The 26,892-nt window shown below is 38.0% G+C and overlaps 1 protein-coding gene across 6 annotated transcripts in view; it reads left to right on the plus strand.

Annotated features, from left to right (window-relative positions):
- GRM8 (glutamate metabotropic receptor 8) overlaps positions 1-26,892 on the plus strand; it is a 348,208-nt gene that overhangs the window by 145,567 nt on the left and 175,749 nt on the right. For all 6 annotated transcript variants that reach the window (XM_064506654.1, XM_026113069.2, XM_026113070.2 and 3 more), the window contains 3 exons: positions 9,876-10,011; positions 10,487-10,641; positions 11,915-12,052. In XM_064506654.1, the coding sequence (XP_064362724.1) occupies positions 9,876-10,011; positions 10,487-10,641; positions 11,915-12,052 (429 nt within the window). The remainder of the gene's footprint in view (positions 1-9,875; positions 10,012-10,486; positions 10,642-11,914; positions 12,053-26,892) is intronic.

Genomic DNA, 26,892 nt, shown 5'->3' on the forward strand with positions numbered 1-26,892 from the left:
TAGAGGCTGTCTGCCTGTGGCAGCACCCTGCTTGCCTCAGAGTAGAATTTCTAACTTTCTTCTTTGTCTCCACATATTTCTGTAATGTCATTTGGAAACTTTCCACAGGCCTGTATTAAAATTTTTTCTTGGCCTAATGACCAGTGACATATAACTCATCTTAAAAAAGAAAATATATACTTGAAGGCAGCTGAGAAAGTCTTGCCAGGCAGGATTGGGTCCCAGAAATGCTCTTGCTGTTTTCCTTGAGCTTTTTAAGGAACAATGTGATTTGTGATGAAGCTGCCATGAAATAATTGGATTGCAGTGGTGTATATTGCATGAGATGATGTGTGCCTCTATCCTAAGAAATGAGATCGTCAAAGCAAGCGCATACCTTGATCCCTTCCCTTTTTATAACGGTAGGGCTAAGTATATAAATGTGAAGATAAAACAGTTTAAAGGAAAAACTAGTTCTGAGTTATACAGTTGTGCTCCCATCAGTGAACATGCTTGAACTGAAAATTCTGCCTTCATCTTTTCTGGTACAAATACTCTTTCCTGTGAATCTCATTTATTTGGTCTGGCATGCACAATGCTGGATCGTAGTGGGGGCAGGAGAGAATATGGCTCTTGTACTTACTTTCTGCTTGATCTTTCAGTCTTGCTATAGGAAAGGCATTTGTCAGTGCAATTTTTTGACAAAGTTTGCTTGCTATTTTCCAAATACACATTCAACATCACTTCTACTGACACCCACCTCCGCATACTTGCGTATTTAATGGTTTACAATTAGCATGCCATCTTGTGACAGAACCCACAAGAGGTAAAATGAATATTTATCGTTTTAAAATCACCATAAGTTTAACCATCAAAATGATGCAGGTACTACACTTCCCTTTTGTTTGATTTTTTTCACTGGTAGAACCATTGTTGCAGAAGCACAAAAGAAAGAAAAAGCCTATTGATCCAGCATACTGACAATATCTTCAAAATCTACCACTTTTTCACAAACATGTCTCTTCAGTGATATCGTGTTTCCCATAAGCTGTGTTATACATAGCACCTGTAAGCAAGCCAAATCTAGCACTGAACAATTTAATACATGATTTTTATCACAACGAAGAAAACAACCAAAGCATGTATTGCTGTAGACCAGGTCTGGTTATGTCCCCCTTTTAAAAACACATGAATTATGAGCTGTGAACCACGGCACAGAGTGATGGGAAAGAGCCGTGGTTTTAGGAACGGAGCACTGCCTGCTGTGAGCCCAATTTCCAGCTTTCACCTCTGCTCTTCTTAGTCCATCACCTGAGTCCCATGGCTGGGATATCATACTTGATATTAATGTTGATGTTAAATAGAAGACAAATAGATTCTTATTATCACCTGTGGTGGGCTGACCGACTATCTTTACAGTCCCAGACCGTCTGGGTTTCGTGGGGCGTGAGGGAGGGGACCAGCGGTGACAGGAGGCTTTTGTTTCTCAATGTCCTGGCACTCAAGCAGGCCTTATCTCAAAGTCTTGACATCCTCCCTTTTGGAGCTTTAGTCCATATGCAGGGCTTGCCATAAAACACAGGAATGCAGACTGCTTGTGACTGGCACCAAATGTGTGTGTGTGGGAAAGCTGGGAGCATCCCCCCATGTTCCCACCCCTTGACTGCATCGACACCTTCCATATCGTGTAGTATGCAGTGTCTATACCCCTTTAGCTTACACAGGGGTATAGACAGTTGTAACAGTGTCACTTTCTAGGGTTTCAGGTATGTGGCCTGTTGATTTTAGGTGTACATATTTAATTTGCAATACCGAACGTTCAATAATATGATGGATACATCCAAAAGCAATGCAAATTACAATAGATAATAGCAAGACAGATAACATAAATTGCAGTAAACTATTCAACCATCCTTGAAAATTTAGTCCTATCCATCCCATTAAACATCCAAACCAGGAATCATATAGGCTTCCCCAGGTAAGGGCTGAATCAGTTGTGACCTTGCACATGATTTCGATTTGGTTAGAAATGGTTCAGTTACATTTGGGATGTAGATGCAGCATTGCTCTGCTGACATGTTTACATACATACATACTCCACAATGTCAGAATAACATTGAATCTAAGGCTAACCTATTTGCAATAGTCATTTTAGTGGTGGCTTGTAATCGTTCATTGAGGAGTTCTCCCCAAGTGGAAGCATTAGTTAATAACTCAAGTTGGTCTGACAGCTCAGCTATTGATGGATGGCTTTTAGTAATACCATAATACCAAGCAAAAAATCCCTCAAATACCCACGCTATTTTCTTTTTCATTTGTTCTCCCCAAGAGAGGTTGTGCCAAAGAGGGGTAGGTGCCCATTTGGGATGAACTCCCATGACTAAAAGAGCAGATGGTAGCCCTGGATAGTAGCTTTCAGGACACAATAGCAGTACTACTAGGGACATTGGACTCCTCTTAACGAGGCAGGGAGAGTGCTATAAAGATGTTGATTGTTACAAGCCCATGGCATGCCTTTTGGGGCAGGGACATCAGCAACATTACAATTCGGTATTGGTAGCGGGCCAGAGACCATCTTTTTACCTATATCAGGGTAATTACCAATGTGATACAGACACGGAGTACGTGGTGTTGAGTAGTTAAAACACAATTGACCTCGAAATACAGCTCGTGCAATTGGAGGATAACGTAGAAGGTAATGATCTCGAGGTGAAGTGGCGTCGAAATTAACCAAACAGTTCCAGGTATGAGTTTCCTTTGGGAATATCCATGAGGTCAGGAGCTTCCACAGCGATCCTCTGGGATTGTTAGAGACAAGCCATGCACAGGAATGAAATGCATATCTGCACCCATCCCCCAGGTGCAATCAGTACCACAGTTTTTGCTGAAGTTCACTGTTCAAGGGTCTCCAGGGTAGGTATTCTTGTTATGCTAGTAATGGCATGCACTTTCACAACTCAAGCCGAACTTGGAAGGTCACTTTATACACCAAGGTATGCTATACGGCATTGCTGACCACAGGACAGAATGATCCCCTCAGTCCCAATCACTAGTGTCAGCTGCTAGCCCCCAAGGAAGAGAAGAAAAAGGTCTAGAAAACTTGCTATTAAGATAATCATCAGTAAAAATGGCAGTGTCATTCCAGCAGTGTGCAGGCCAGGAATATTTGCAGTCAGCTGCAAAAGTGGTAAGTGTAAATGAGCCAGCCTTCTTCCAGAGGTTGAGGAGACATTCTCCCCAGTCAGAAGGTGGATATACATGGATTTTCAGTGCTGCATCATCCACTGACCCAGGTGTATGCAGGCAGGCTGTTATGGCAGTTTCATTAATTAGTTGGCTGAATTTATGAATTTGTTGTAGGATTAAATTATTTTCAATATGTTGGGTGGTAGATTCAGTGGCTCAGCTGGTTCCATTTGACAACAGCCACCAGACACATTGGTGTGCTTATTTTGAGAAACAATATTCGAGGCCTAGCACACACATTGCTAGACTTACCAGAGCAACTATTAATACCCATTCCTATCCTAGCTTCAGCATTCAGAATTTTTGGAGTCCTAATCACATCTGTGAAGGGGGTGGTGTCAGCAACATCTCTTCTTGTGCTCAAACATGAGACTTGGAAAACAAAAGAGACTAGGTCTTGGGGAGGCACCCCCAAGCCTGTGGAACATGAATTTCCTTCCCTTCTTTGAGGGTTATCATCCAGGACCAAGGACCATTAGGTCTCTTCAAAACACTTTCAACAGTCCCCACTGTTGGGAGTCGAACTTGTACTTTGGCACTGGGTGCTAAGCAGGTGGCAAGTTCTAACGAATTTCTTTGGGGAGAGAGCTGTTCTGTCACAGGTGGAAAAGTCCATGACAAGGAGCAACCAGCAGGTCTAAGCTGCTGGTTGAGAATTCTGACAGATGTCCAGAGCCTATCCTCCCACCAGGCATTCTTCAAATGAAGCTGCTGCTTTATCAATCTGTTTGCTCACTCTGCCATTCCATTAGCCCGAGGTACCCAGGAGCATGGAAGACATTGCACTCCATTTATTTTGGCCCATTCTTTGACTAACTCATTAAGGAAATGAGTGCCATTATCATTTTGTATGGTCTCTGGTGTAGGCAGACTGGCAAACCAACAGGTTAGGCTTGAATGGTTTTGTGTACAGTGGCATGGGAACAGGGATGTACACATATTAGGCCTGAACAGACTTGTACTCCTACCAAGTAATATTTCCACCCCTGGGCTGCTCCAGAAATTTGAGCCCTTGTATCTATTCAAAATTGCAGCAGAGCACATACCACTCCGGCAGGCAATACTACATGAGGTCCCCCTTTATTATCTTATTGAAATGCCTGCAGCCTCTGGACAGGGACTGTCGTCCGGGGCTCAAGCAGACCTAGTTTCCCAGATCCACCCCAGATATTCGGTGCAATTCCTCCTGAACTTCTTTATGTGGACTACCAGAAAAAGGATTCTGCTGGTCCACTACCATTGGGGGAGCAGATGGGGACCTGCTTGGGTCTGGGCAACCCCGTTCCATCTTTGGAAAGGCCTCCACCAGTGCCTGCAGCTGTGGAGTAGGCATTCCATGTATAACTGCCCTAGGAATACCCGCCTTGAGGGCCTGCCTCCACAAAGTGTTTCTGTGTTTAACTGCCTCTGCATTCTGGGACTGAGGCATTGCTCTGTTTTTGTCCTTTGCTTTAACAGTGGAGGCAGTCACTGCCTGGACTGGCTTTGGTCCACAGGGAGCTTCACTCTCTGCCCCCATTTCCTGAACTGAGGTCAGAGCCTGATGACTCACCTCTCCCCACGTCAAGGGCACATTCTGAAGCTCATTCTTAACACTTAATCAGTGCAAGCTTTACAGCGGCTGTAGCACCCTTTATTAAGGGTCCCATTCGGACCGGATCGGCATGGGCTTCCATAGGGCAATCCAGGAGAATGTTGCCTGAAGGGCCCCAGCCAAATCCTCTAAGCTCACACAACTGCTCCACGCCAGCTCTTAGAAATCCTTGGGTGAATTCTCCTACTGTTCCTGCTGCCTTGCCTTTCTCTAAATGAGGCACACTGCTACACCAAACCGCTGTGCGGTGGGTAATGGCAACAGGATCCCACTGGGTGCCAGACAGAAACACCCCTGGTCCCCAGTTTCCTGAGGCCTCCAAACCTAAGAGAAGAATGTGATCGCCCCCATCCTCCAACTCACGAGTTGAGTATTCAAGAGGGGTTTCCCCAGGCTTATGGCAATACCAATCAGCTATCCTAACCAATGCCTCCAGATAATAGCTAGTAGTCTTCATGACTGTGCAAGGTGGAGTCCCTCCCCCACCCATGGTGTCCCACTTCACCACAGGTCTGACTGGAATGGTCTTACAAAGTTCTCATCATCTGAGGGTTCGGTCGGATCAGAGTCAAACCAAGTATCTCTGTCCCAATCCTCAGGACCAGCTTGGACTAGAGCCCTAACTTTCAAAGGATCTGGGGTTCTTCCTCCAGACACTAGCTGTCGAGTCAACATACTCTCAACCCGAGTCTCCAACTGCTGAACTCTAACTGCGTCATTCTGCGCAGTCGTTTTCTGAGACTGCAACTGAGTTTCCAAAATGGTGAGGTGTGCCTCCAAATCCTTGATACACTTTTCTTTCTTATCTAACTGATTCAACAAACATCTTTCCTCAGCACCTCCCACTAGCAAATAAGAGGTAAGCATCTTACACACAATGCGTTTACACTTTGATCCTTCATTTTACGTCCTGTCACCTCTAAATGACGAACAATCTCTTCTTCTCGATCCCAATTACTCTTGACCCACTGCAGGTCGAACTTTGGGTTCTTACAGATGCCATGCTTCCATAAATATCCTTCCAAAGTCCCCATCTCGTCAAACCACACCCCACTCCTGGTACCAATAATGTCGCATGGCATGAGGGAGAGGAGGAGAGGGAGAAGGAGATTTACTGCATGACTCCACAAGTGATTTTAAAGATCTACATTTACTACCCAAGGTACAATGGTACAAAGCAACAATTCTTATCAACAGAAACTTAGTTCAACTAGAATACTTATTTTCCAATTCTAATTGATCTTACCCATGCATTGCCTGAGCGGCCAACGTACACTTAATCCTCGGGCAGTAACTGCAGGAGGATGTCCCTGTCCTGAGGGGATCCGCAAGTTGGTAGACATGCTGTAACCCACGAAGAGCCCCAGACAGCCTCTGGGGCCAGCCTATCTATACCCTTCAGGGGAAGGTGGAGGTGGAGTCACTAGGCCGGTTGCAGTTCTCTGCATGCAGTCGCATCCCTAGCTCTTGGCTGTTGCAGGGTTCAACTCTCCTCCATCGTTGTCATGATGACTGCACCCACAGTCATGGGGTGGTGGTGGTGGTGCTGGCCAAATACACCCCACGGGCAGGCTAGCTGCCTTGAGCACTCTTCAGCACTGAGGAAAGGAGTTTGAGTGACTGCGAATGACTGCTTTACTCTTGCAGTGGTGGTCCAGTCCACAATGATTAACACTGCCCCAGTGGTGAGAGGAGGCTTTTGTTTCTTGATGTCCTGGAGCTCAGGCAGGCCTTATCTCTAAGTCTTGACATCCTCCCTTTTGGAGCTTTAGTCTGTATGCAGGGCTTGCCATAAAACACAGGAATGCAGACTGCTTGTGACTGGTACCAAACGTGGTGGTGGTGGTGGGGAAAGCTGGGAGCACCTCCCCACATCACTGATGCAACATTGTTCATATTTGTGTATTTGTATTCCACAGCTATTTTGGAGGAAAAGCCATTCCTTTTTCAGTTTTCTGGCTCATATAAATCCTGTTCCTAGGTACTCTTCTCCCTCCATGTCTGGGCATCTAAAGAGGGCTGTAGATTTCAAAGGCAGCAAAGTGCCTAGAGGTTAGATGCTGTACTGTTGTAAGCACCTTTGTGGATCTAGCATTTCATCATCAGCTGAAAATTGATATCCTGTTATTTGTTTGAGCAACAGTTGTATGTGTAATATATAGATATGAGTGTACACAAAGTGTTTTGTGTGTCAGGAGATAGCTTGCAGATTTCATTATAAATGTAGCAATAAAGTTGAAGTGCATTTTATTTTGGTCTTGTTAGTACTTAACACATTCTTCAATGTAGAGATGCTAAGATGTGCAGCACAGTCATGATTAAACTTGCTGCTGCAATGATGGAATGGTGTTTCTTCTACACCATTTTGACTGAAAATAGCTTTTTGGATACTGCAGTTTTTCACTGCTTGATATCCACTCCAGAAAAATTGTAGATGGCAGTATATAGTATATTATATACATGCATTTTGTAATACTTGCATCTCATGTAGAGAATGTTTTTTCCTAAGGGCCATTGCATGAATAGAAATGGTTGAAAAATGTAGTCTCAAAATTTATGAGGTAACAAATTATTCCTTTATGTCATTTTTTTAGGATCTGCTTTACTTCTTGTGCCTGAATGACTTTGGGGACAGTTGAGAGCTTAGCGTTGTTTTTTACATTTTTTCCTAACAGTGAATTGCTATTACTTAAATCTGTAGGGTGTCTGTTGAATATTTCTCTTACATTTCATTCCTGCCAGGTGTGCAGCCCCCTTACCTCAGAAAGAGGTTGCGGTAGAGGACTTTTTGAGTGTCTATCACAATAGCTTAATATCCGTTAAGAATATATGAATACTAAAGCTTTTTATAATACCCTTCCATCTTTTCATAATTCATGGATTGTCAAAGATACATGGTGAATATGAGGATCACCTGATATATGTTCTCATCAGTTCTTATTGGCAAGTTAGCTGTCCCTCATGAGGAGCCAGGCTGTTCATGAAAATGAAGAGAAAAGTGTTGCTAGAAAAAGGAACAATACTCCAATTTAAAGCAGATAGATAGAATAAATTATTTATTTTTATATCTCAATGCTATTCACAGAAGGCAAATAAATGAATACAAACAATTTTTGCAAAAAAGGCAGGTATTCTCATCTACAAACAATTATTACCTTCATGCAAAGTAGAGAAAAATTCAGGATATCCATCTCCCAACCTGATAAAATAATCAAAACGGTGATATTTTTGTCTTTGACTAAAACTGGCTGATTTCAATTGAAAGGTGTTATTTTTATACTGACAGTTGATAATTCCAGGCTTCATTTATGCCATGTTTAAACTTGATTCTAACTCGAGATCTGCCTGTGCAAAGAACTATTGAAGTGGATGAGGTTCTGCAAAGGCAGAACAGATTGTGATAATAGTATTTTACTAAATATTACATTTGAGTAAAAGAAATTTAAAAAAATCATAAATACCTTTTTTGTTTGTTTGTTCTGCTTAAAGATTAAATATATTTACTTTAATAAAGCTAACACAAGAAACCTCTAGGAACTTCTTCAAGAAGCTGTACATCCCATGCTGCACTGTTTTTTTTCAAATCCTATTACTGACAATGTGTATCATCTTAATTTGTGATGTACTTCGGAAAAAGTAAGGCTGACATTTTGATAGGGTTGACAGGACCACTGGGGAGGTTGGAAAGCCTCCCCATACACAATACAGGCAGCTATCTGTGATTTAGTTTTCTAATTACCTTTCATATATAGATATATAGGCCCAGAATGATTTTCTATGTCAGAAAATAACCATTAGTATTCATTACAAATAGAACAGCTCTTTTAAGGCACATTTTTATTCCTACTAACACTGAAAGCAATCTTCAGTGTGAAAGTACTGAGATGCAGAGAAGCAAAATTTATCATTTGGTTTGCCTTGGTCTACTAAGATGCTGTTGCCTTCTGCTGGAAACAAACATTTCTGTGTTTTCTTAATTTTCTGATTTTATTAATGATCAGATTCTCTGCAAGGGACTGTTATTTTGTGAATAACAACTAGCAATAGCAAATATTGGTGGGAGTTAGATATACCAGTGAGAATCTGGGCAATAGTTTTTAAAGGAAAAATAATTAAAATAAACAAACCAGCAAACATAAACACTGAAAGACTGAGTATGGAATGGGAAGTTGGTGCCAATCTGGACTCAGTGTTTCATGAACCAGGCTCTCAGTGAATTTCTTTCCACACCTGCTCAGACATATCCACAGAACTGTGTTCTAACTAGACTCCAGAGTTTCCTCTGCATTGGGGTAAAAATGCCATTGGAAATTATTGAGTTTCTGTGGAAAGCTGTGCCCTTTTGCAGGACAGGTAAAATGTAAGGATTTCAATTAGTTCCTTCCTCCTTCTGTCAGGAAGAGATATAAATATCATCTTTGAGTTTGTGTTCATTTGCTGATTAGTAATTTAGAATTTTCAACGACAACCCAAAACCTCTTAAATAATTAAAGCAAATTAATTAAGAATGTCACAATAACAATTTGAGGAGATCTGTATGTATTTGTTCATAAGGGAAAATTTCAAGTTCTCTACGTAAGTTCTGTAAGCACAGCATTTATTGGTAACCATATACCCTTTGCTGAAAAAGCAGAGGTGGGTGCTAATACCTGATCCCAAGAGCCACATTATAAACATAAGATAACTGTCAAACTGCAGCTCCAAGGTTAAATGCAATCCCGTGACAAACTTGGGTCCTCAGCTGCCATAAATTAGGGTAAGCCTGTGGAACTCTGTCGAGCTGAGCCAATGCATGGTGCCCAAGGATCTGGCTCAGGATGCTGTTTTAAATTTTTTATAAAAAGTAAAATAACAAGTAACAGCATTGTAATCTTTAACACACTATTAAGTGCATAAGCTTGTATAGTGCAAATTTCAAAGTGCATAGATTACCTAACTTCTGGCTAAGCTGCCTTTTTTCAGATTAGATCTTGCTTCTTTGCCTGTCTGCTTAGCTATAGGTTATTTAAGGTGTGGATATTTAAAGTGTTTAAATTCAGATTTCTTTTTTCCTCAGGAGGTGTTTGCATTGCTCAGTCACTCAAAATCCCTCGGGAACCAAGACCAGGAGAATTTGACAAGATCATCAAGCGCATGTTGGAAACTCCAAATGCTCGAGCAGTGATCATGTTTGCGAATGAAGATGATATTAGGTGCTTGTTTCTTAATTCTGTATGTCAGAGATGTTCCTTCTTCACAGAGATGCACAATTTGATGGTGAACAATGGTGTACACAGGATTTCAGATTCAATTCAAAGTAAACGTTCTCAGCAAGAAATACAATTGTAATTACATACTGTTGTTGTTTGCTTCATGGAGATCTAACGCCTTCTTAGTTCCTAAGAATGAAGCTCAAGTAGATTGCTATTCATTGACTGAAAAGGAAGAAACCAATAAGAATGCTAGAAAAATATGGCTAAGGATGAATCGAATTCACTTTTATAGTACTGTAGCTTGAGTTCTGTATGACTGTTGTTGAATATGCTGTAGATTGTAAAAACTATTGGCTAGTTGATTAGAGTGCTCTTATTTATACACATCCAGAATTAATACCTCAGAGGGATTCTAATCAGAAAGTTTTTTGTAAATGCAGTTCATTTAATTAGTCATTTGTTTGTTTATTTACAGGCGGATACTAGAAGCAGCCAAAAAAGCTAATCAATCTGGACATTTCCTTTGGATTGGCTCAGATAGTTGGGGGTCAAAAATTTCACCAGTGCAGCGGCAGGAAGAGATTGCAGAAGGAGCAGTGACCATTCTGCCCAAAAGAGCCTCAATTGATGGTAGGAATGCACATAACACAGAAGACTGGTTTTCTGATAATGTTCAAACATTCTAACCCTTTTAAGAAAAAAGAAAGAAAAAAATAAAGATCATGTAGTCCTTGAGTTCATGAAAAACTGTGCATCTAAGGAACCTGAGTCATGTGGCTCAGTCCAATATTCATTTAATATCTCTATTCATATCTCTTCAGATGGGATTAAGTCCTTGAGTTCAGTGCACACGTCCTTGGGAGTTGAGGAGATCATGATTTGTAGGTTTGGATCTGTCTATTGATCTGAAGCTTAATCCAATTAAGAATTTAAGTTCTGTATCATTTACCTTTTAACTTTTCACTACTTTGCCCTCACAGCAGAATTCAATCCCCTGACTTAGACATCTAGCTGTGTTGTCAGGGTAGGGATAGAATTAAATATCTCCAAGCAGTGATAACTTCCGAATGCTAAGGAAGAAACACCTAGCCAAAAGAAAACTGAACCTAAGGCTGTGTCTGAAATCTGTCCCTCCTTTGGATATCTGCAGAGCTCTGACATGTGTGAGGATGTTTCCATTCATTCAGGGCCAGAACCTGGAGTTTTTTCTCAAAAGGATAAGCAATTGTCTAATTAAAGAAGTGAGCAAGTCTCCTTGTTTTACTAGTTTTTGTTTGTTTTTAATATAGCTCCAAGATAAGGAGATGCTGAATTTGCAATAAGACAATCGCCTAATAATTAGAGCGCATATGGAGGAGGTGACTGACACTGAGGAGAGTTTCTTACCCACAGCCTGGTGGTTCTCTGGGACAAAAAGGGACAACTTCAGATGGATGATATGAGTTAGCTCATTCTTCTGGGAGTAGACGCATCTAGGTTCTGCTTTCTGCTCCCTAAACCATTGATATATGTTACTTTAAGAAGCCACTATGTTAACACAGTTTATGACCTGACATATGAGGCACTCTTCTAGCAAGTGGAGGTTGTTGGATTGAACCACCTCATTCCCAGGAGGGTACATAGTAACACCTCCTACTGTCTGCGTAAGTGCTCTAAACTGGTAAACTATTAGAAATACTGAGCACTGTTGATGCTACTTGGAGAAGCTGGCCCCTGGAAACATAGTATTTTTAAATACTTAATTACTTACATGCACTTAAAATATCTTATTTAAAATAGTTTGTACTTAAGAGTTTTTCTTGTTATGACATCTATGCAGAATCCACTGTTGGTTTTAAATGTCAATCTTTATGCTGTATCATATTCTAATGCTTTTTTTTCCTCTCACTTCTCTTTAATGTAGGATTTGATAGATATTTTCGAAGCAGAACACTTGCTAACAATCGAAGAAATGTATGGTTTGCAGAATTTTGGGAAGAGAACTTTGGATGCAAGTTAGGATCACATGGAAAAAGAAACAGCAATATCAAGAAATGCACAGGTAACTATGAAAATAAAACATTAAGTTCAAATTGTTTATCAGAGTGCAGGAAACAAACCTTTCTGTTGATCATTTTTCTGGCTCCCTTCAGTCCTCCTTTTCATCTCTCTTAATTTGTCCAATATAAATTATTTTGTAGTAAGAAAAGTGTGACATTTCCCTCAAACCTGTGGGAAAAATTCCATACATAATATTTGAGAAAATTAGTGGTTGATTTATACACGTCCAATGATGATACAGACATTGTTACAGATGTAGCATGTGGTTCAGTTTCATTCCTGGTTTCAGTGACCTTCTCTCTCACCCCATGCAGAGCTGTCTATATGAATTTTCCAATGAAGGGCACATGACAGCAATTCTTATTTTTTTATCTCTGAAATATATATACAGCAAGTTAACTTTCTGTTGAAACTATCAAAATCTTCAATATAGATCAAGTAATGAACTCCTTATTTAGTTCAGGAACTGTGTTTAAGGGTGGAGGAAAAACCAAATCAATATGACCTCATTATTTGTCCTTACATCAGAAGAACAGGATTGTACATTGTATTATAAATCTGAAAGACTCTATGAAATTTGAACAAAAAAAAAGTCCATGGAGCTGGCTTTGGGGTTCTCGCACCTGCTTGCTCAGGCATCATACCTAGACACAATGGTCATGACAGATAATATAGTAGTTCCATCCATAGCTCTGAATTTCATCTCACCTATGACTGGCTTTTTACTACAAGAATATTGCCTTTAGTCTTCCATGACTACACAGACTGCTTCCATTATTTTTTCTGTATAGATACTTTTTGTCTAGTGTCAGCATTCCCAGTCTCATTTGTTTAATTACCGCCATCACCACCAGCAGTACTGGTATGTACCATCATCTCTGTGATCGGTGACAGCAACAATACCCAGTCTTCTGCTCTACATACATGTGCCTTGATTTTCCTTGTGATATTTTCTTTCACCAAATAATATAACCCACATACAATATGAAGATTTTTTTACCCTATTTGTCAAGGTTTTCTGACTGTCTGGTTACACTCACATGCAGTCTGTGTTAGGGGGATGCCCTTCCAAACTTTCTGAAAACATAATCAGTGCACCCACACCCCAGTTTTTCCAGGAATGTCAGACAGACATATTGTGCAGTCTCCAGACCCATACAGCAAAAGTCCTCCACTTCCTGACCCAGCAGATTTATGGTATGTATAAAGTGCCATTGATTCAAAGACTTATTGCACTGTGCTTCACAGAGCAGACATATCTCATACTGAAAGGTGGAAGCCATACATGCACTCTCTCATTTCCCAAATTGGACAACAGCCCCTTGTCTTCTACCTTTTACCATACACTACACTTCTGCAAGAAGGATGAAATTCAGTGCCTCACTGATCTAAATCATAGCTCATCACTCTAATCCCGTACTCCTTGGTACTGATTCATAGAGCAGTAAGTCATGGCTGGGTAGTTACCTGTGCTTGGAAAGGGATTATTTTCTTTTTACTATTTTAAGAAAAGTATGGAGTTGTTTTTTTATTGAAGACTTTCAGGTAATGTACTTGCCATAGCTTGGGATTCTCTAAATGCTACCACAGATGGTTGTCTGACTTGTATCAGCTCATCATGTCTGTCAATTTGAAGTGCCAAGTAAAAGTTAGTAACTAAAATGCACAGGCCATATCTTGGTAGATTCAAAGTTATTTGTGATTTGAAACTGGTAGCTGTGTATTTTATGAATTAAAAGTATGTTATATTCTCTGTGACAGAAAATAGGAAGAAATCATATCTTCTACACCCAGAAAGTAAGCATAATAGCAAGGGATGGGATTAAGAAGTGGGCAGAAAGAGTCTCATATGAAGGTTGCCTGTGTATTATCACCTGCAGGAAAAAAGCTATTAATTTTGCTGAAGAAAAAGATATCTATGAGTGATAGTATCCTTGGCTAAAGCCACTTAAAGACGGCTTACTACAATGGAATGGAGAAGACTCCTGGTCTCCAGCAGACTTGAAACAAGTCAATGATTCAGAATGATACCTATGCTTATCTAATTCAAATGTAAAGGTCTGGATAACAAAAATACCCCAAGCATGTTGCTTTTAAGTAAATGTAATCAAGATAGCAGGGTAGAATCTGTGATATAAGCAGAAACACGAGGTGGAGAATGCTGAATGACTCCTGCATCCAGATCTAGATGCAGAGATGGCATCCTGACCCACACCACTTCAGGCATCATGGTCTTCCATGCACAAAAGAGTGGAGGTGTGCAAATCAGAATCTTGCATATTTCTTCATACCAGAGCCCACAAAGCAAATGAGTCTGTCTAGTATGATCTTCTAGGTTCTCTCAAGGTTAAGCAATAGAATCTCTCATGCATGAATTCGTCTTTTCCTTCGAAAGACCAAAGATGTATCAACAAAACGTCATGGACAATTCTACTCTGATATAATGGTTAAATGAAAAAAGTTAATAACCAAAAAATAGTTTGCAATTGGGTTGGAGCTGTTAAATTTCACTAAAAAGATGAAGCTCAATATCAAAGACTTTGATCCTTGCCTTATCCCATTTGTAAGTTGTCCTTCCAATAGATTTTCTCTGAAACTTCTAGGTGACTTTCTCAGCTATAAATTTTGGCTAAATTCTTAAAAGGAATATATTCCCATCTCTATTTCAGGACTTGAGGATTGAGCTCAGAAATGAGATTTATCCCAGTTTTCCTGTATTTTATCTGGGTGCTGCAGATAATAAGATCCCACATAATTTGTGAATTTGTATGTCATGCCAGTAGCCAGGAATACACTGAAAGAAATCCAAGAGCTCCCCTTCTCTGAAGGTATTAAAAGCCAAGCTGTTAGGTATGAAGTTTTTTCAGCCTTCAGATGGGTTTTGTTAGGTATCTCTGTTTATTTTAGCTAAGAGCTACTTTTTCTCATATGACATGTATAATTCCTAATGATGACACAACCAATATCCCTGTTCTCTATTTAGCCTGGTTATCAATTCATAGGTTTAAATTTGTACTACCTGTATTCAAAATGCTACCAATCTAATCTAATTCCAAAGACTTTTTTCCTATTTAAATACTAGAAAATGCTTCATAGTGAGGACTGTTTCTTTTCCATCTAAAATCAATCGGCATGTTACCATTGATATTCCTGAGTGGGATTTCCTCTCCTTGGTTATGAATTATAGAAGGGCATATGCTTTCTTAGCATCCTCTGTTCATACACATTACTGATTAGGATAATTTAATGCTTTAATGGTTTAAACAGTTTATTTAAAGACAACTGCTGTTCAAAAACTATTTTAAAATACTGTTTCTTTGTGGTTGCTGCTGCTTCTTATTCTTAAAATAGTTTACACTTCAGAGATGCATAAAATAAATAAGTGTCTTGAGTCTGCTTGATGGTTTACTTTCTGATTTTTGCCAGTTTACAGAAAGCAGTGATTCATCTAAACTTTGAAAAAGTAATTGCTACTATTTATTTGTTTTTGGCTCTATGTGTTTCTGAATGTGAGCTTATATTGATCAAATAATCATGATTAGAATAGTACATTGAAAGTTTTAGAGCTTTTTGTCTCAACCTTCTGCAATACAAAAAAAAATTGAATTGAGTCATTAACTTAGTAAAGATGGAACAATAATTCCATCACTGTCCTTAAACCCTTTTAATCAGGGAAGGGGAAAAGCGTTTGCAAAAAATATTTGTTTATCTTACTACAATAAAATAGAAAAGAATAGTGCACTACTAAGTATTGAACTGCCTGTAGATGTTACAGGAAGCCTCATTTTACATATTTACTCAAGGTCCTTTCTCTACCCTATAAAAAGATCTTTAGTTAGGCATGAATCTTTCAGGGATGTTCAACAGCCTTTCGTTAGCACTGGAACCTCTTTGTGAGAATAAGAAGTGAGGAGATGATAAGCTTTTCACTCATCCTTGTGACCCCACAGAAAATTTTAAAGATAGAGGGACTATTCATCCTTTGATTATCTTTCAAGAGAAATAGCTTGCGCAATGATTGCTAGAGGTGGCAAAGAGAGTAGGCCTCTTGTTCCACTTTAAATTTAACATCCTGGAGAATTTTCCCATTCCTTCAGCTTCCTACTTGACTCAACCAGTGGGTCAAATTTTAGATAGCTCAAGATTTAGGATTATTTAGAAACATGGTGAACTGACCAGCTTGACCAGCTTTATTTCTGCTGTTGTGTTACTAACTCCAGCTCTTGGATGTTGAGTTATTAGTTGTCAGCCTCAGCTTTGATTTTCTATACCTCACAGTTCTTAAGAAATATACAGAAGTATGAATACAAAAATCTGAAAATGAAACCAAAATATCTCAGAGTATTATTTTAAAATTTCTTTGAATTGCTGGACTGGCAGTATACTGCATCACTCTTTGGGAAGAGCCAAAGCATGGTCAAAGAGAAAGCAAAGCAGTTTTAATGGTTGTAGATTTAGAGTTAAGGAGGCAAGGTAAGAGTTAAATGAAATGTACTCAGATTTGCTCCTGTTAACAGTGCAAAATATTAACATTTGATTCCGGTCTAACTTGAAGTGCTACAGAAGTCCTCTTTAAATATATATGTGCTGATATTTTGTCTAAATTTTCTCCTTAGCATCCCTTCAAGGCATATATTTATTATCATATTTTCAGTCTTTGAACAATAAAATGTGGAACTTTAATAAAAGCTCAACAAAAATGTTAATTAAGAAAGCTCTTCCATACATATCATTTTACAGTAAGAGAAGTAGTTGCTCCCTCTGTTTTGTATGGTTAGCATTTTGTTTAACTACTCTGCAAACCTAATGAGCCTTTAACTGCTTATAATGACTGACTGCACTGCTAAAAATAGAGATGGGAGAAGAATTTCCAAAAGCATATAAAGACCTGTGTAAATTAGTCAAATTTCAATTTGCTCTATCAAACTGGATTTTTTACTTCAGTGAAAGAAATCACAGTGTAGTGTAATAGATATCGTGTATCTGTGAATTTTACAAATACATTATTTAAATATTTTCTCTTAACTAACCTCTTTGAAAATACAATTGCACCTAAAAATATTAACAGCAAGAAGCAGATTTACTCATTGGTGTATTCAGGCATGTTCTGAGAAATTTATAGAACAAATTGAAAAGCTCACAAGCAGAATGTGAATCTTCCAAAGGCATAGCAAATTGCTGTCTATTTAATTTGGGTAATAGATCCATTCCTATAGAATCTCTCCTGAAGTATGCTTTTTTTCTAGATGGGAGCTGCACAAAGTTTTAAAAAGCAGCATACACACAGTAGACACACATTTTATCCAACTTAGTAGTTAATTTTGTAAGGTGTACCACATTTCCCAGAAGTTACTAGGACTCAAGAGGGACTTTATTCTCAAGCACACTGCAGGCCAAGGGCTGCAGGCTCCCCCCTTTACGTGACTTCACTATTGTGACTACACATTTGGGCCTCAAAGGTAGCAAGGGTAATTATTTCACTCCTTCTCTTCCTCTGCCATTCTTTGCCATATTCTTGAGTGCCATTTGAAATTTAGCCAAAAGATTTTTGACTTTTTATATGTATTTATAAAATATATATTGTTATTTTGTGTAAGTACAGTAACACTAAATAAAAACCCCAGTAGTCAGATGTGCAACATAATAAGCAGGAGCCAAGTTGACCATTGTATCTTTGCTACCCATCTCATCACTTTGACACAAAAGACTTTGAGGACTATTTGTTGTATTTATCTGATCTGTTTCTTATTCTCCTTTGGACTTTATCTCAGAGTTACGAAAATGGTATGTTACAGACAGCTGCATTGCAAAGGTCCCATGCTGTCTGTGATGCAGCATTAAATCAAACTACGTCATGTATCATTAAATAATATATGGGGCTGGAGAGCACTTACTTTTGTTTTTAGTACAATAGATCATGTCCCAGGTGGCACTGAGACCTCTTCCAAAAACCTAAATAAAGTTTAATCTCTTTATTGTGATATACTATAGGCCACAAATTCACCACGTTTGCAGTTTTTGACAGTTTCCCAATTTCAAAGCCTGGGTAGTCAATTCCAAAGAAAAAGTTGATGTCTCAAAATGGTCATTGACATTTAAGGATGTGACATTCTGTCAAAATACACAGGACTGAAATATGGACTTTCTTGTGCTATACTTCAAGTCATAATGTTTGTTTATATCAAATTCTCTTCTGATGGTACAGAACTGTCAGGCACAGACTTTATCATCTCTCTGCTATCCATGTCTGATAGACTGAAAAACTATGGAAGACTATAGTTTGAGGTACATTTGGTCAGAATATACACATTTAATTCTCTTGCAAAAGGGCAGTTCTGGATCTTGTTCCAGAAACTAGAGAAATGTTGAATAGTAGTTAAACCCGGTAATTGCTAATGTGCATAAATATTACTCAGTATGTCTGAGGGCTGTCAAATCAGGTGACCTAACATATGCTGACCATTTGCTGACCTGACTTCTTCATTTCACATACTGCTGTTCTCCATTTTGGCATTTCAGCAGTTGTTAGTATTTTGTATCTCTATCCAGTAGATAGATAGTCACATTTCGATCTAGTTGTCAACCTTAGATTTAGCTGCAAATCATAAAGTTTCAAAAAGCTTCTTATTCTAAAACAAAAAAGAAGTTGTACTGTTGATAGACTCCCTAGATATCTCTGTTTCTCTATAATTTGAGTTATAAATAGGAATTCAAGTCTTGTTGTCTGTCAGAAAATGTATAAATTTTATATTTATAATGTTTTACTAAGTTATGAGTCATATTCCACTGCATAATCATTTAAATAGAGTATCTTGCCATTTTAAATTTGATACACTTGCTGCCAAATTTGAGTGCTTTTAATATGCATATATGTGCGCACATGTATGTGTGTGTAGGCTAGTACCTTATGAGTCCAGAAATGCTTATCCAGCTCAGAGCCTCTGCAAGACTGGCATATCTTAATGAATGAATTGTTGCTTTAAGTGTCATTTTTTTGTGAATTCTGTAAATGCACTTCCTCAAGTATAGCTTCAGAAAACTTGCAACTGATGTTACTCACGGGGTAACTTAGACGTAGCACATCTGGGAATGTCATCTCTTCCCACTGCTTGTTCCTGGAAGCTGGTAATAAGTTCTTCTGTCATTTCCAGTACTTTGGGAAGATGCTAGTAAAAGGGGAAAGTTGATAGTCAATGATGTCTTGCATGCCCTTCTTCATCTCTTCTCCTCTTGCACAAACAGATGCTTGCTGTGGAAAGGAAGACAGAACAGGTGCTGTATAAACCTGACACCTAGATATCTCTCTTCAGGTAAAAGAGATATCTGGTGTTTTCCCTTCTGAGTAAACATATGAGGAAATTCTTGTAAACCTGCTTTGTGAGAGGACTGGAAAAACTGTTTTTATTTTACATATACATCTGTGCAGTTATTCAAGCATTTCAGATTACAGAGTTTATGTAAAACCTTTTATAAGCATGTATGTTTGGTATTACTAACACTGATGGGTTGCCTCATTAGAATAAGGGTTAAGTATTAGAATAGAAGATAGTTTAACTCTTAAAAAATGATCATTAACTGCATAATTTTCAGTGTCCTTTGACATGGTCAGGCAGGCCGATCTGCTCACTGTTTTCAAAGGAGGTTATCCATCCCTCAGTTCTTCTGACCAAACTGGCTGACTACTCTGACACTGTTCTGTGAAATGATCTGGGTGAAGATTTTGGAGGTGAAACTACATTAGCCAGATCAGCAGCAGGCATGTTAATCTGGCTGCAAATGCTCTTCCATATTCACAGTTGGAGGTCAGAGGACATAACCTGTTACAAGGAACTGAGCAGGTAGGGCTGAAAAAAGAGGAAAAGCTCCCCTTCTCATGCCTTCAGAGCTTGTATGACAAGGGAAATCAGCTGCTTATGATATTGATCCTACCGAGTAAGTTAGGAGAATACAGAATTCTCACTGTGGTCAGTTCCTACGGAAAAATGACTGTTCTTGGCCCTTGTTTGTGGAAGACTGTTAACATAGTGTTATTCCATTGATTAGCTGTTCAGAGAGATGAAAAAAGTCTATTTAATATGCAGCTCAATATATATAGACTATTTTTAATATTCTGGGAGTATGCAATGATTCAAGATATATATTTAAATTTACCAGAATGCATTTTCTCAGTAGATCCCAAAAAAGCTTGTTTTTCTCTTTTGTAACTGTAGAAAAATGTCATCTCACATATACACTGGAACACAGAATGAATTGCATCATAAATTGTTGATGCAGAACTTCCCACTAAACAGCCTCTTCTCTATTAGTTAATACTTGCTTTTCAGGATATCAACAAGTTAAAACAGATATGAGCACAAAGGAAAAGAAAATGGTAGATTTAAAGGAAATTATTTGATCTTTCTTCTGTGATCTTTCTACTGTTTAATTATGTTTGGTATTGAAGAAGGTTTCAATTTATTCTGACCTTACAAACAATATCCCAAGTAAATAAGTATTTGTTATAATTATATTATAGTATACTTAGTATAGAGAACTAAGTGGTTTCTGGGATCTCATAATGACATGAAGCAGCAATGAAAACACTTAGTGAAAGATACTTTTATATCATGAACTTTTCCCATACATTCATAAATAATTATTCACCTGAGAAATCCCCCTAATTTTTAAGTAATTGGTCACCTTTTGTGGGAGTTGAGAGTGGTCATCTGTAAACAGAAGCAGATGTTTTGTAATCTAGTGAGTAGAATTTCATTGCAAAAATAAACCCACCGAAATCAATGGGGTGTACATAATTGGCTGTGATATAAATCAGTGTAGAAAAAGGAGGTCAGAATTTGGCTTTTATTGGATGCATACTCTTTAAATGCATCAATTATAATTCAATATTTCAAGAGTCATATTTGTATCCAATATTTGAAATAGGTGTTTTTGTATGAAGGGTCCTTATGAAAGGTCAGTTAGAAGCACAAGTGTCCTCAATTTATGCTAAAAGCAGTTTCCAACCAAGAGTTTGTTATATTGAATTTATACATTATAACAGCATGGCTGTACATAATGATTTTGACCCAAATTCTAGCTCTGGACCAGCACATAAGTAGGGTTTGTAGGATTGCCCTTGGGTGGAGCTCAGGAGTCAGGAAGTCAGGATTCACAGTTCACTTAATTCCTCAACTTCCAGCAGGCAAACTCCATATATCTTAGTAAGCTATTTAGACTGCTATGACTCAACCTGTAGGGATGCCTATCTCTCTTCACAGACTGCAAATGGAGCCTAGAAGACTAATTTGGACTAGATGGCACACCTTCAGATTGCTCAAGTCAGGTGAAATGAATCCCATTCCATGGCTGCATGGATCACCACCTTCTCAACAAAACAATTAGATATCTGCCTTACCAGTTCATGTAAGATCCTGGTGATAATTTGCTTATGTTGATTATGCCTATATTACTTAAATATTTAGAGGTAATTTAACTTCCTTAAAGGTACTTTCATACGTGGAAACAAAGGGAAGACAGCCAGCTGTATACAGATTATCAGCAAACATTCCAGAAATCTGAATATATGATGATTTGCCTATTGAACATTAGATAGTATCACAGATTTTTCAGGATGCAATATATTGTTGAATAACCTAAAACATTTAATAGGGACTTGTTGACAAAGATTTATATTTCAGGTTTATATTTAAGCTTTGTTTGCAAATGAAATATTTAATATTTCCAGCCTAGATCTTTTTATCCTGAGTTGAGGTAATCCCAGGAGATAGACAAATTAAGCCTTTAAAATCTTTGATGAGTCTGTGTAATGTACATGATCTGTCATTGAGACAAAAGCAGCTGGCGTTCTGATCTCATATGCTACATATCCAGTGAAAAAGAAGTTACTTTCAATTTATTAAGGTGAAACTGTGGTTTGAGATCTGCTTCCATTAGTGGTATGTTGAGTTGCATCAGTAAACAGCAGGTGATCAATGCCATGGGGCTCTGCTACTGTATCTTCTGCATTTCTTGAAGTTTTGGCAACCAAGGAAGGCCTTGGTTGATTTGTTATTTTCTTAGTTATAATTCATGATTATGAAGGGAAAGGTCTATGCACGACACACATTCCACCTGAGCCTGCAAAATAAGTTAAATACCTACAAAAGCTGTGCAGTCATGGGGCAGGTGGTGTGCCACTGTCTACCATGCTCTTCAGATTTCCTTTGCTTCTCCTCTGTTCTCTATATTTTTCTTGTGCTCAAGTGTAAAGTCTTTGGACTAGAGACTGCATTTTTCTGATTTTCTTTTCTTTCTTTCTTTTTTTTTTTTTTGCACAACGTATTACTGTTTTATTCTGTCAAGCAAAAAAGAAAACTGAGTTGGCATTTGCACATGTCATAAACCTGTTCAGAGGAGTCCAGTGAAGTTTAAGTGCTGCATAAGCATTGTTTCATTTAGAAAATAAGGACTTTTTTCCACTCTCCCTATTCAGTTTTGTTGGTAGACTTTTTCCTGAGCCATATTCTTGAAAAAGCAGTTCTTCAGAGTATCTTGTATAGATCAACAACTTTTCTCTCATCTTGAAATGAACAAATCATTTCCAGTACTAGAAACAGCTCGAGGAAATGTTTTAAATTGTCTTTTCCTGTGACTTTTGAAACTACACCAAACAAGAAACAAATTCATTTTATTCCTTTTATATTTTAAAACAGAGCTTGAAACTCTAAAAGTGGTAGTTTTAGAAACATTGTAAGGAAAGTGATAGAGTAAGCTCTACAATTCACTGAAAAGTCTTGCAAGATATTTTATATATAAAATCTTAAAACATAACAAAACAGTCCACGTGTATAGATTGCTGGATTTTTTTGTTGAACTTTGGGCACAGCAATGGTAGCACCTGCCAAAAGGCTGCAGTAGAGCAAAGCAGTTTGCAGAATTGAAAAGCAATATGGGTTTATCCAACTACGAGACAAAACAGTGTCATGTGTTCTGCATCTCTAGGAATATTCTGGATCTCTGAGGGATATGTAACATCCCTTAAATTCTAGATATAACTACCCAGAAAGAGCAATGTACAGACTACAAATTAGTCATAGACTACATAATTAGTAATTCCAAATAAATAATATGCATGAGATTACAAATGGCTCTCACACAATTTGGAAAGAGAAAAGGAGGCTAAATTTGCTGTATAAATTGTTCATTATTTACTGATAGATAAACCACAGACATTCACGGATTTCATTGTGGAACTCACGTCATCTCTTTCATTTGTTAATTAGACTGGATATATATCTTTCTAACTTTTCTTAAAAATTAGAGTTCAACTGTGGAAATTTCATATGAAGCGTGTTGCTCATGAACTTTTGATACACATCCATTGGTTTTTAGAAGAAACTTGTAATTACAGCAGTGTGTTAAAATGGAGAGAAAAAAAACATAAAAGGAAGAACTAATTTGCTGCATTATCAGTCTTCATGTGATCTAACAACTGGAAGTGAGTATGCAAAGGTCTTTTATACTTGCAATTTCTGTGTGCAATAAGATAGTGCAGAATGTAAAGACTGGTTCCTGACAACCATCAGGAAAATGGGAAAATATATCTACATATTTTACTGTAGCTCTTGCGCTTTTTGTGCAGAAGTACTTATGGCCAGGATATCAGCCTTCATGGTAAACCTATCCTTGAGCTCTGTGATAAACATTGCTCCTTTATGCTGCCTTTGATTGACCCATACCTTAGAAAACTGAGGTATGAGACTTTCAGATCTGCAAAAGATTTGGTTTGAATTTCAGATGAGTATTATGGTTACTTTCCATGTTATCTGAACTGGATTTTTGGATTTACCCACTCCTATGTGATTTTTTTTTCATTTAATTTATGACGATAATAAAGGAAACAGGGTTTGGGACTCCAGACCAAAGATACTGCAACTTAGTTACACAGGTATAAAATACAAAGGATGTGTAATGGCCAAATCTTCAATGCTATACATGAGTGACACTTTACTGAAAAGAAGAGGTATGAGATATGAGAGGATATGGCCCTCCAAATGAGAGTAATAACTTGATTTTTTGTGGAAATCACAGAGGTCAGTAATCAAAGACTGAGTAGGAAAAGAAAATCTTTAAAAGAATGATCAGAAGGGAAGCTATGTTGTTTTTCACTTCAGAACACAAGAGTTTTAGATCTTAAAAGTAAGATAAAGATGAGCAGAGTTTTAGGAAAAGACAGAGCTTTGAAAGAGAGGCAAGAAATTTAAACATCCTGTGAAAGAGGTCAAGGCCAACCAAGAATTTGGCTTTAGTGACACTGAATTATAAAAATCTCTAGTTTTGATGAAAGCAAAATTGTATTGTATTGTGAGGGAATTGCTGTGCATATTACTCCTCAAAATCCTTTTTGGTCTGCTATTATGTGGTTCTATTTTCCACAGTTTATCCTCTTTTTTGGCTTGCTCATTTGAGCATGACTCTCATTCTTCCAAATTTTTTTAAATTTATTATGGTTTTATAATTTTACACCTTTAAAAAATTTCTTCCCTTCTTTCTTCCTTCCTTCCTTTCTTTTTCTTCCTTTTTCTTTTTCTTCCTTTTTCTTTTTCTTCCTCTTTCTTTTTCTTCCCCTTTTTCTTCCCCTTTCTTTTTCTTCCTTTCTTTTTCTTCCTTTTTCTTTTTCTTCCTTTTTCTTTTTCTTCCTTTCTTTCTTCTGCCTTTATTCCGATATTGCATCTTGTTGGCTTTTGTTCTTAGAGCATTTAAGATCACAGCTATATGTTAACTTTCAGGTAACTATGTGACATTAAAAAAAAATTTTTTTGCTTTTAGATTTTTGACTGGTCCTTTTAATTTGCTTTTACCAGCTTCTTCCTTGCCTGTTCTCTTCAAAAATTCAGTATTCTTATATTCAGTTTTTATGTGTTTATTTATTTATTTATTTTTCTTCTGTCTTAGTAAGATATCATGTATGATCACGTTTTGGTCATATTACAAAAGAGCTCACTTGTAGTTCTGCCTGGAATAAGGTCCAGTGCACTCTTCCAGATGAAACCCAAAGCCATTTCTTTTCTTGGTGTTCACAGTTGTGTTGTTCTGTTCTGTTGGTCATTTATGGTATCTCCGACTCATGCTTCATTATGACCATTTACTCAATTGAAATGTGGACACCTGAAATTTCAAATTATCATGTTTTCTACTTCTTCAATCTCTCTAGCTTTTGGTAGCATTTCAGGTCCCCTGCTGCCATTTTGGTTGAGTGGCTGACGGTATAGACCTTTCATGCTCTCTGATTAATGAAGCAGATCATTTCTGTGACACTTGTTGATTCAGTTAAATTTTAACATGTTGCCTGACGTGTTCTTTAATATATAATGTTAGTTCTCCACCTAATCTAATGTCATTATCATTTCTATGCATTTGGCTAGTGTTCAAGCTCTCAATAATTCTTTTATAAGACTATGCACATTTTTGCTGTAGCTCAGTACATTCATTTATTAGCATGTTTTTGATTAGGTTTTGCATTTTTAAAAGTCCTTTCTCAAATGAAAGTCTGAGCACCAGTGTCAATTATTTCTCATCAGAGGGTGAGGAACTTATGTTGTGGTCGAGCACTTCAGCTGTAATTATGCCTTGAACCGACTTGCTATGCAATATTTAGAAATACAGCTTTAATCCTGCAAGCTAGGCCATATGGCCCTGCCTATGCAGGGCCATGTCCTGCACCTGTGCAGGACTGCAGTGAAATCAATAGTATCTCACAGATGCAAACACTTCAGAATGATTATGACAACATGCAGTACAGCTTAAATATATTTTCTACTTATGTAAAAAATATTCCATGCCCATTTCCACAAAGAAATGGTAATTTTACATGCCTATACTTTGCCCTCTTGTGATCTCTCTCCAGAGAGTAGGTGGCTATTTGAAATTATGCATTATTAATATTTTTGGCTAGTCAAATTTTCTATTCTTCAGCTTTGTATGTGATTTATTTTCCTATCAACAGGAGGATGATAAAACCCTGTTTCCTGACTTTTGGCATCCATATAGGTCAACTCTCTCAAGCGTTCCACTTTCAAATATTACTGCAAGGTGCAGCATGCATGTGCATGTGTTTTGGTGTGCATGTATTCTCCGTGTTTAAAATATCTCCTCTCTTTGACTTAATTCCACTGTTATCTCTATCTCTGTGCAAGGCCACAGAGAATGCTTTTTGAACAAAGTATTTTCCCCTTTTCCTTCCCATCACCTGCCCTCATCTTTATGCTACTGGTCTTCGATTCGGCATAGAAACTCTAAGCTCGGGTGTGGAATATCTGAGGGAAATATTAGGAGTCCAAGCAGGCTGTCTGGAGAAAGGGGAGCTGAGGCTGGGACTTGAGGTTGGGCCTTTTGGTATTGAAAGGCCGTGGCAGACCACAGGGGAACTTTGTCAGGTACCCTTTCCCCCATTCCTAATCTCAGATGATATATCTGAACTGCTGGAGACAGTGAAGCATTTCCAATGACTGCTATTATCCATTCAGGATGTATTTCAGAAAGTGGAAAAAAAATACAATAAGGGTCAAAACCTTTATTCTTAATTTATTATTCAGGGAATTCTCTAGAGAAGCAGAACTGCAAAGAAGATCAATCTTCCATTCTAAAAAAGGATTTTAACATTTTGAATTGAAATTAAACTGGACCATTCTTAAATTCTCAGTAAAAGGGAAATAAAACTTATTTTACATCACTTAAAATACTATAGTATGTCATATTATCCAACATGAAATTTAAATATATGTAACCAAAATTTCCAAATTGACTCAGTTCTGAAATATCAATGCAACACTTTCAGCATAGTCTTGATTTTCTTGAGTAAAC

This window comes from Dromaius novaehollandiae, chromosome 1, assembly GCF_036370855.1.
Source record: "Dromaius novaehollandiae isolate bDroNov1 chromosome 1, bDroNov1.hap1, whole genome shotgun sequence".
In the NCBI taxonomy this organism is placed as follows: Eukaryota; Metazoa; Chordata; class Aves; order Casuariiformes; family Dromaiidae; genus Dromaius; species Dromaius novaehollandiae.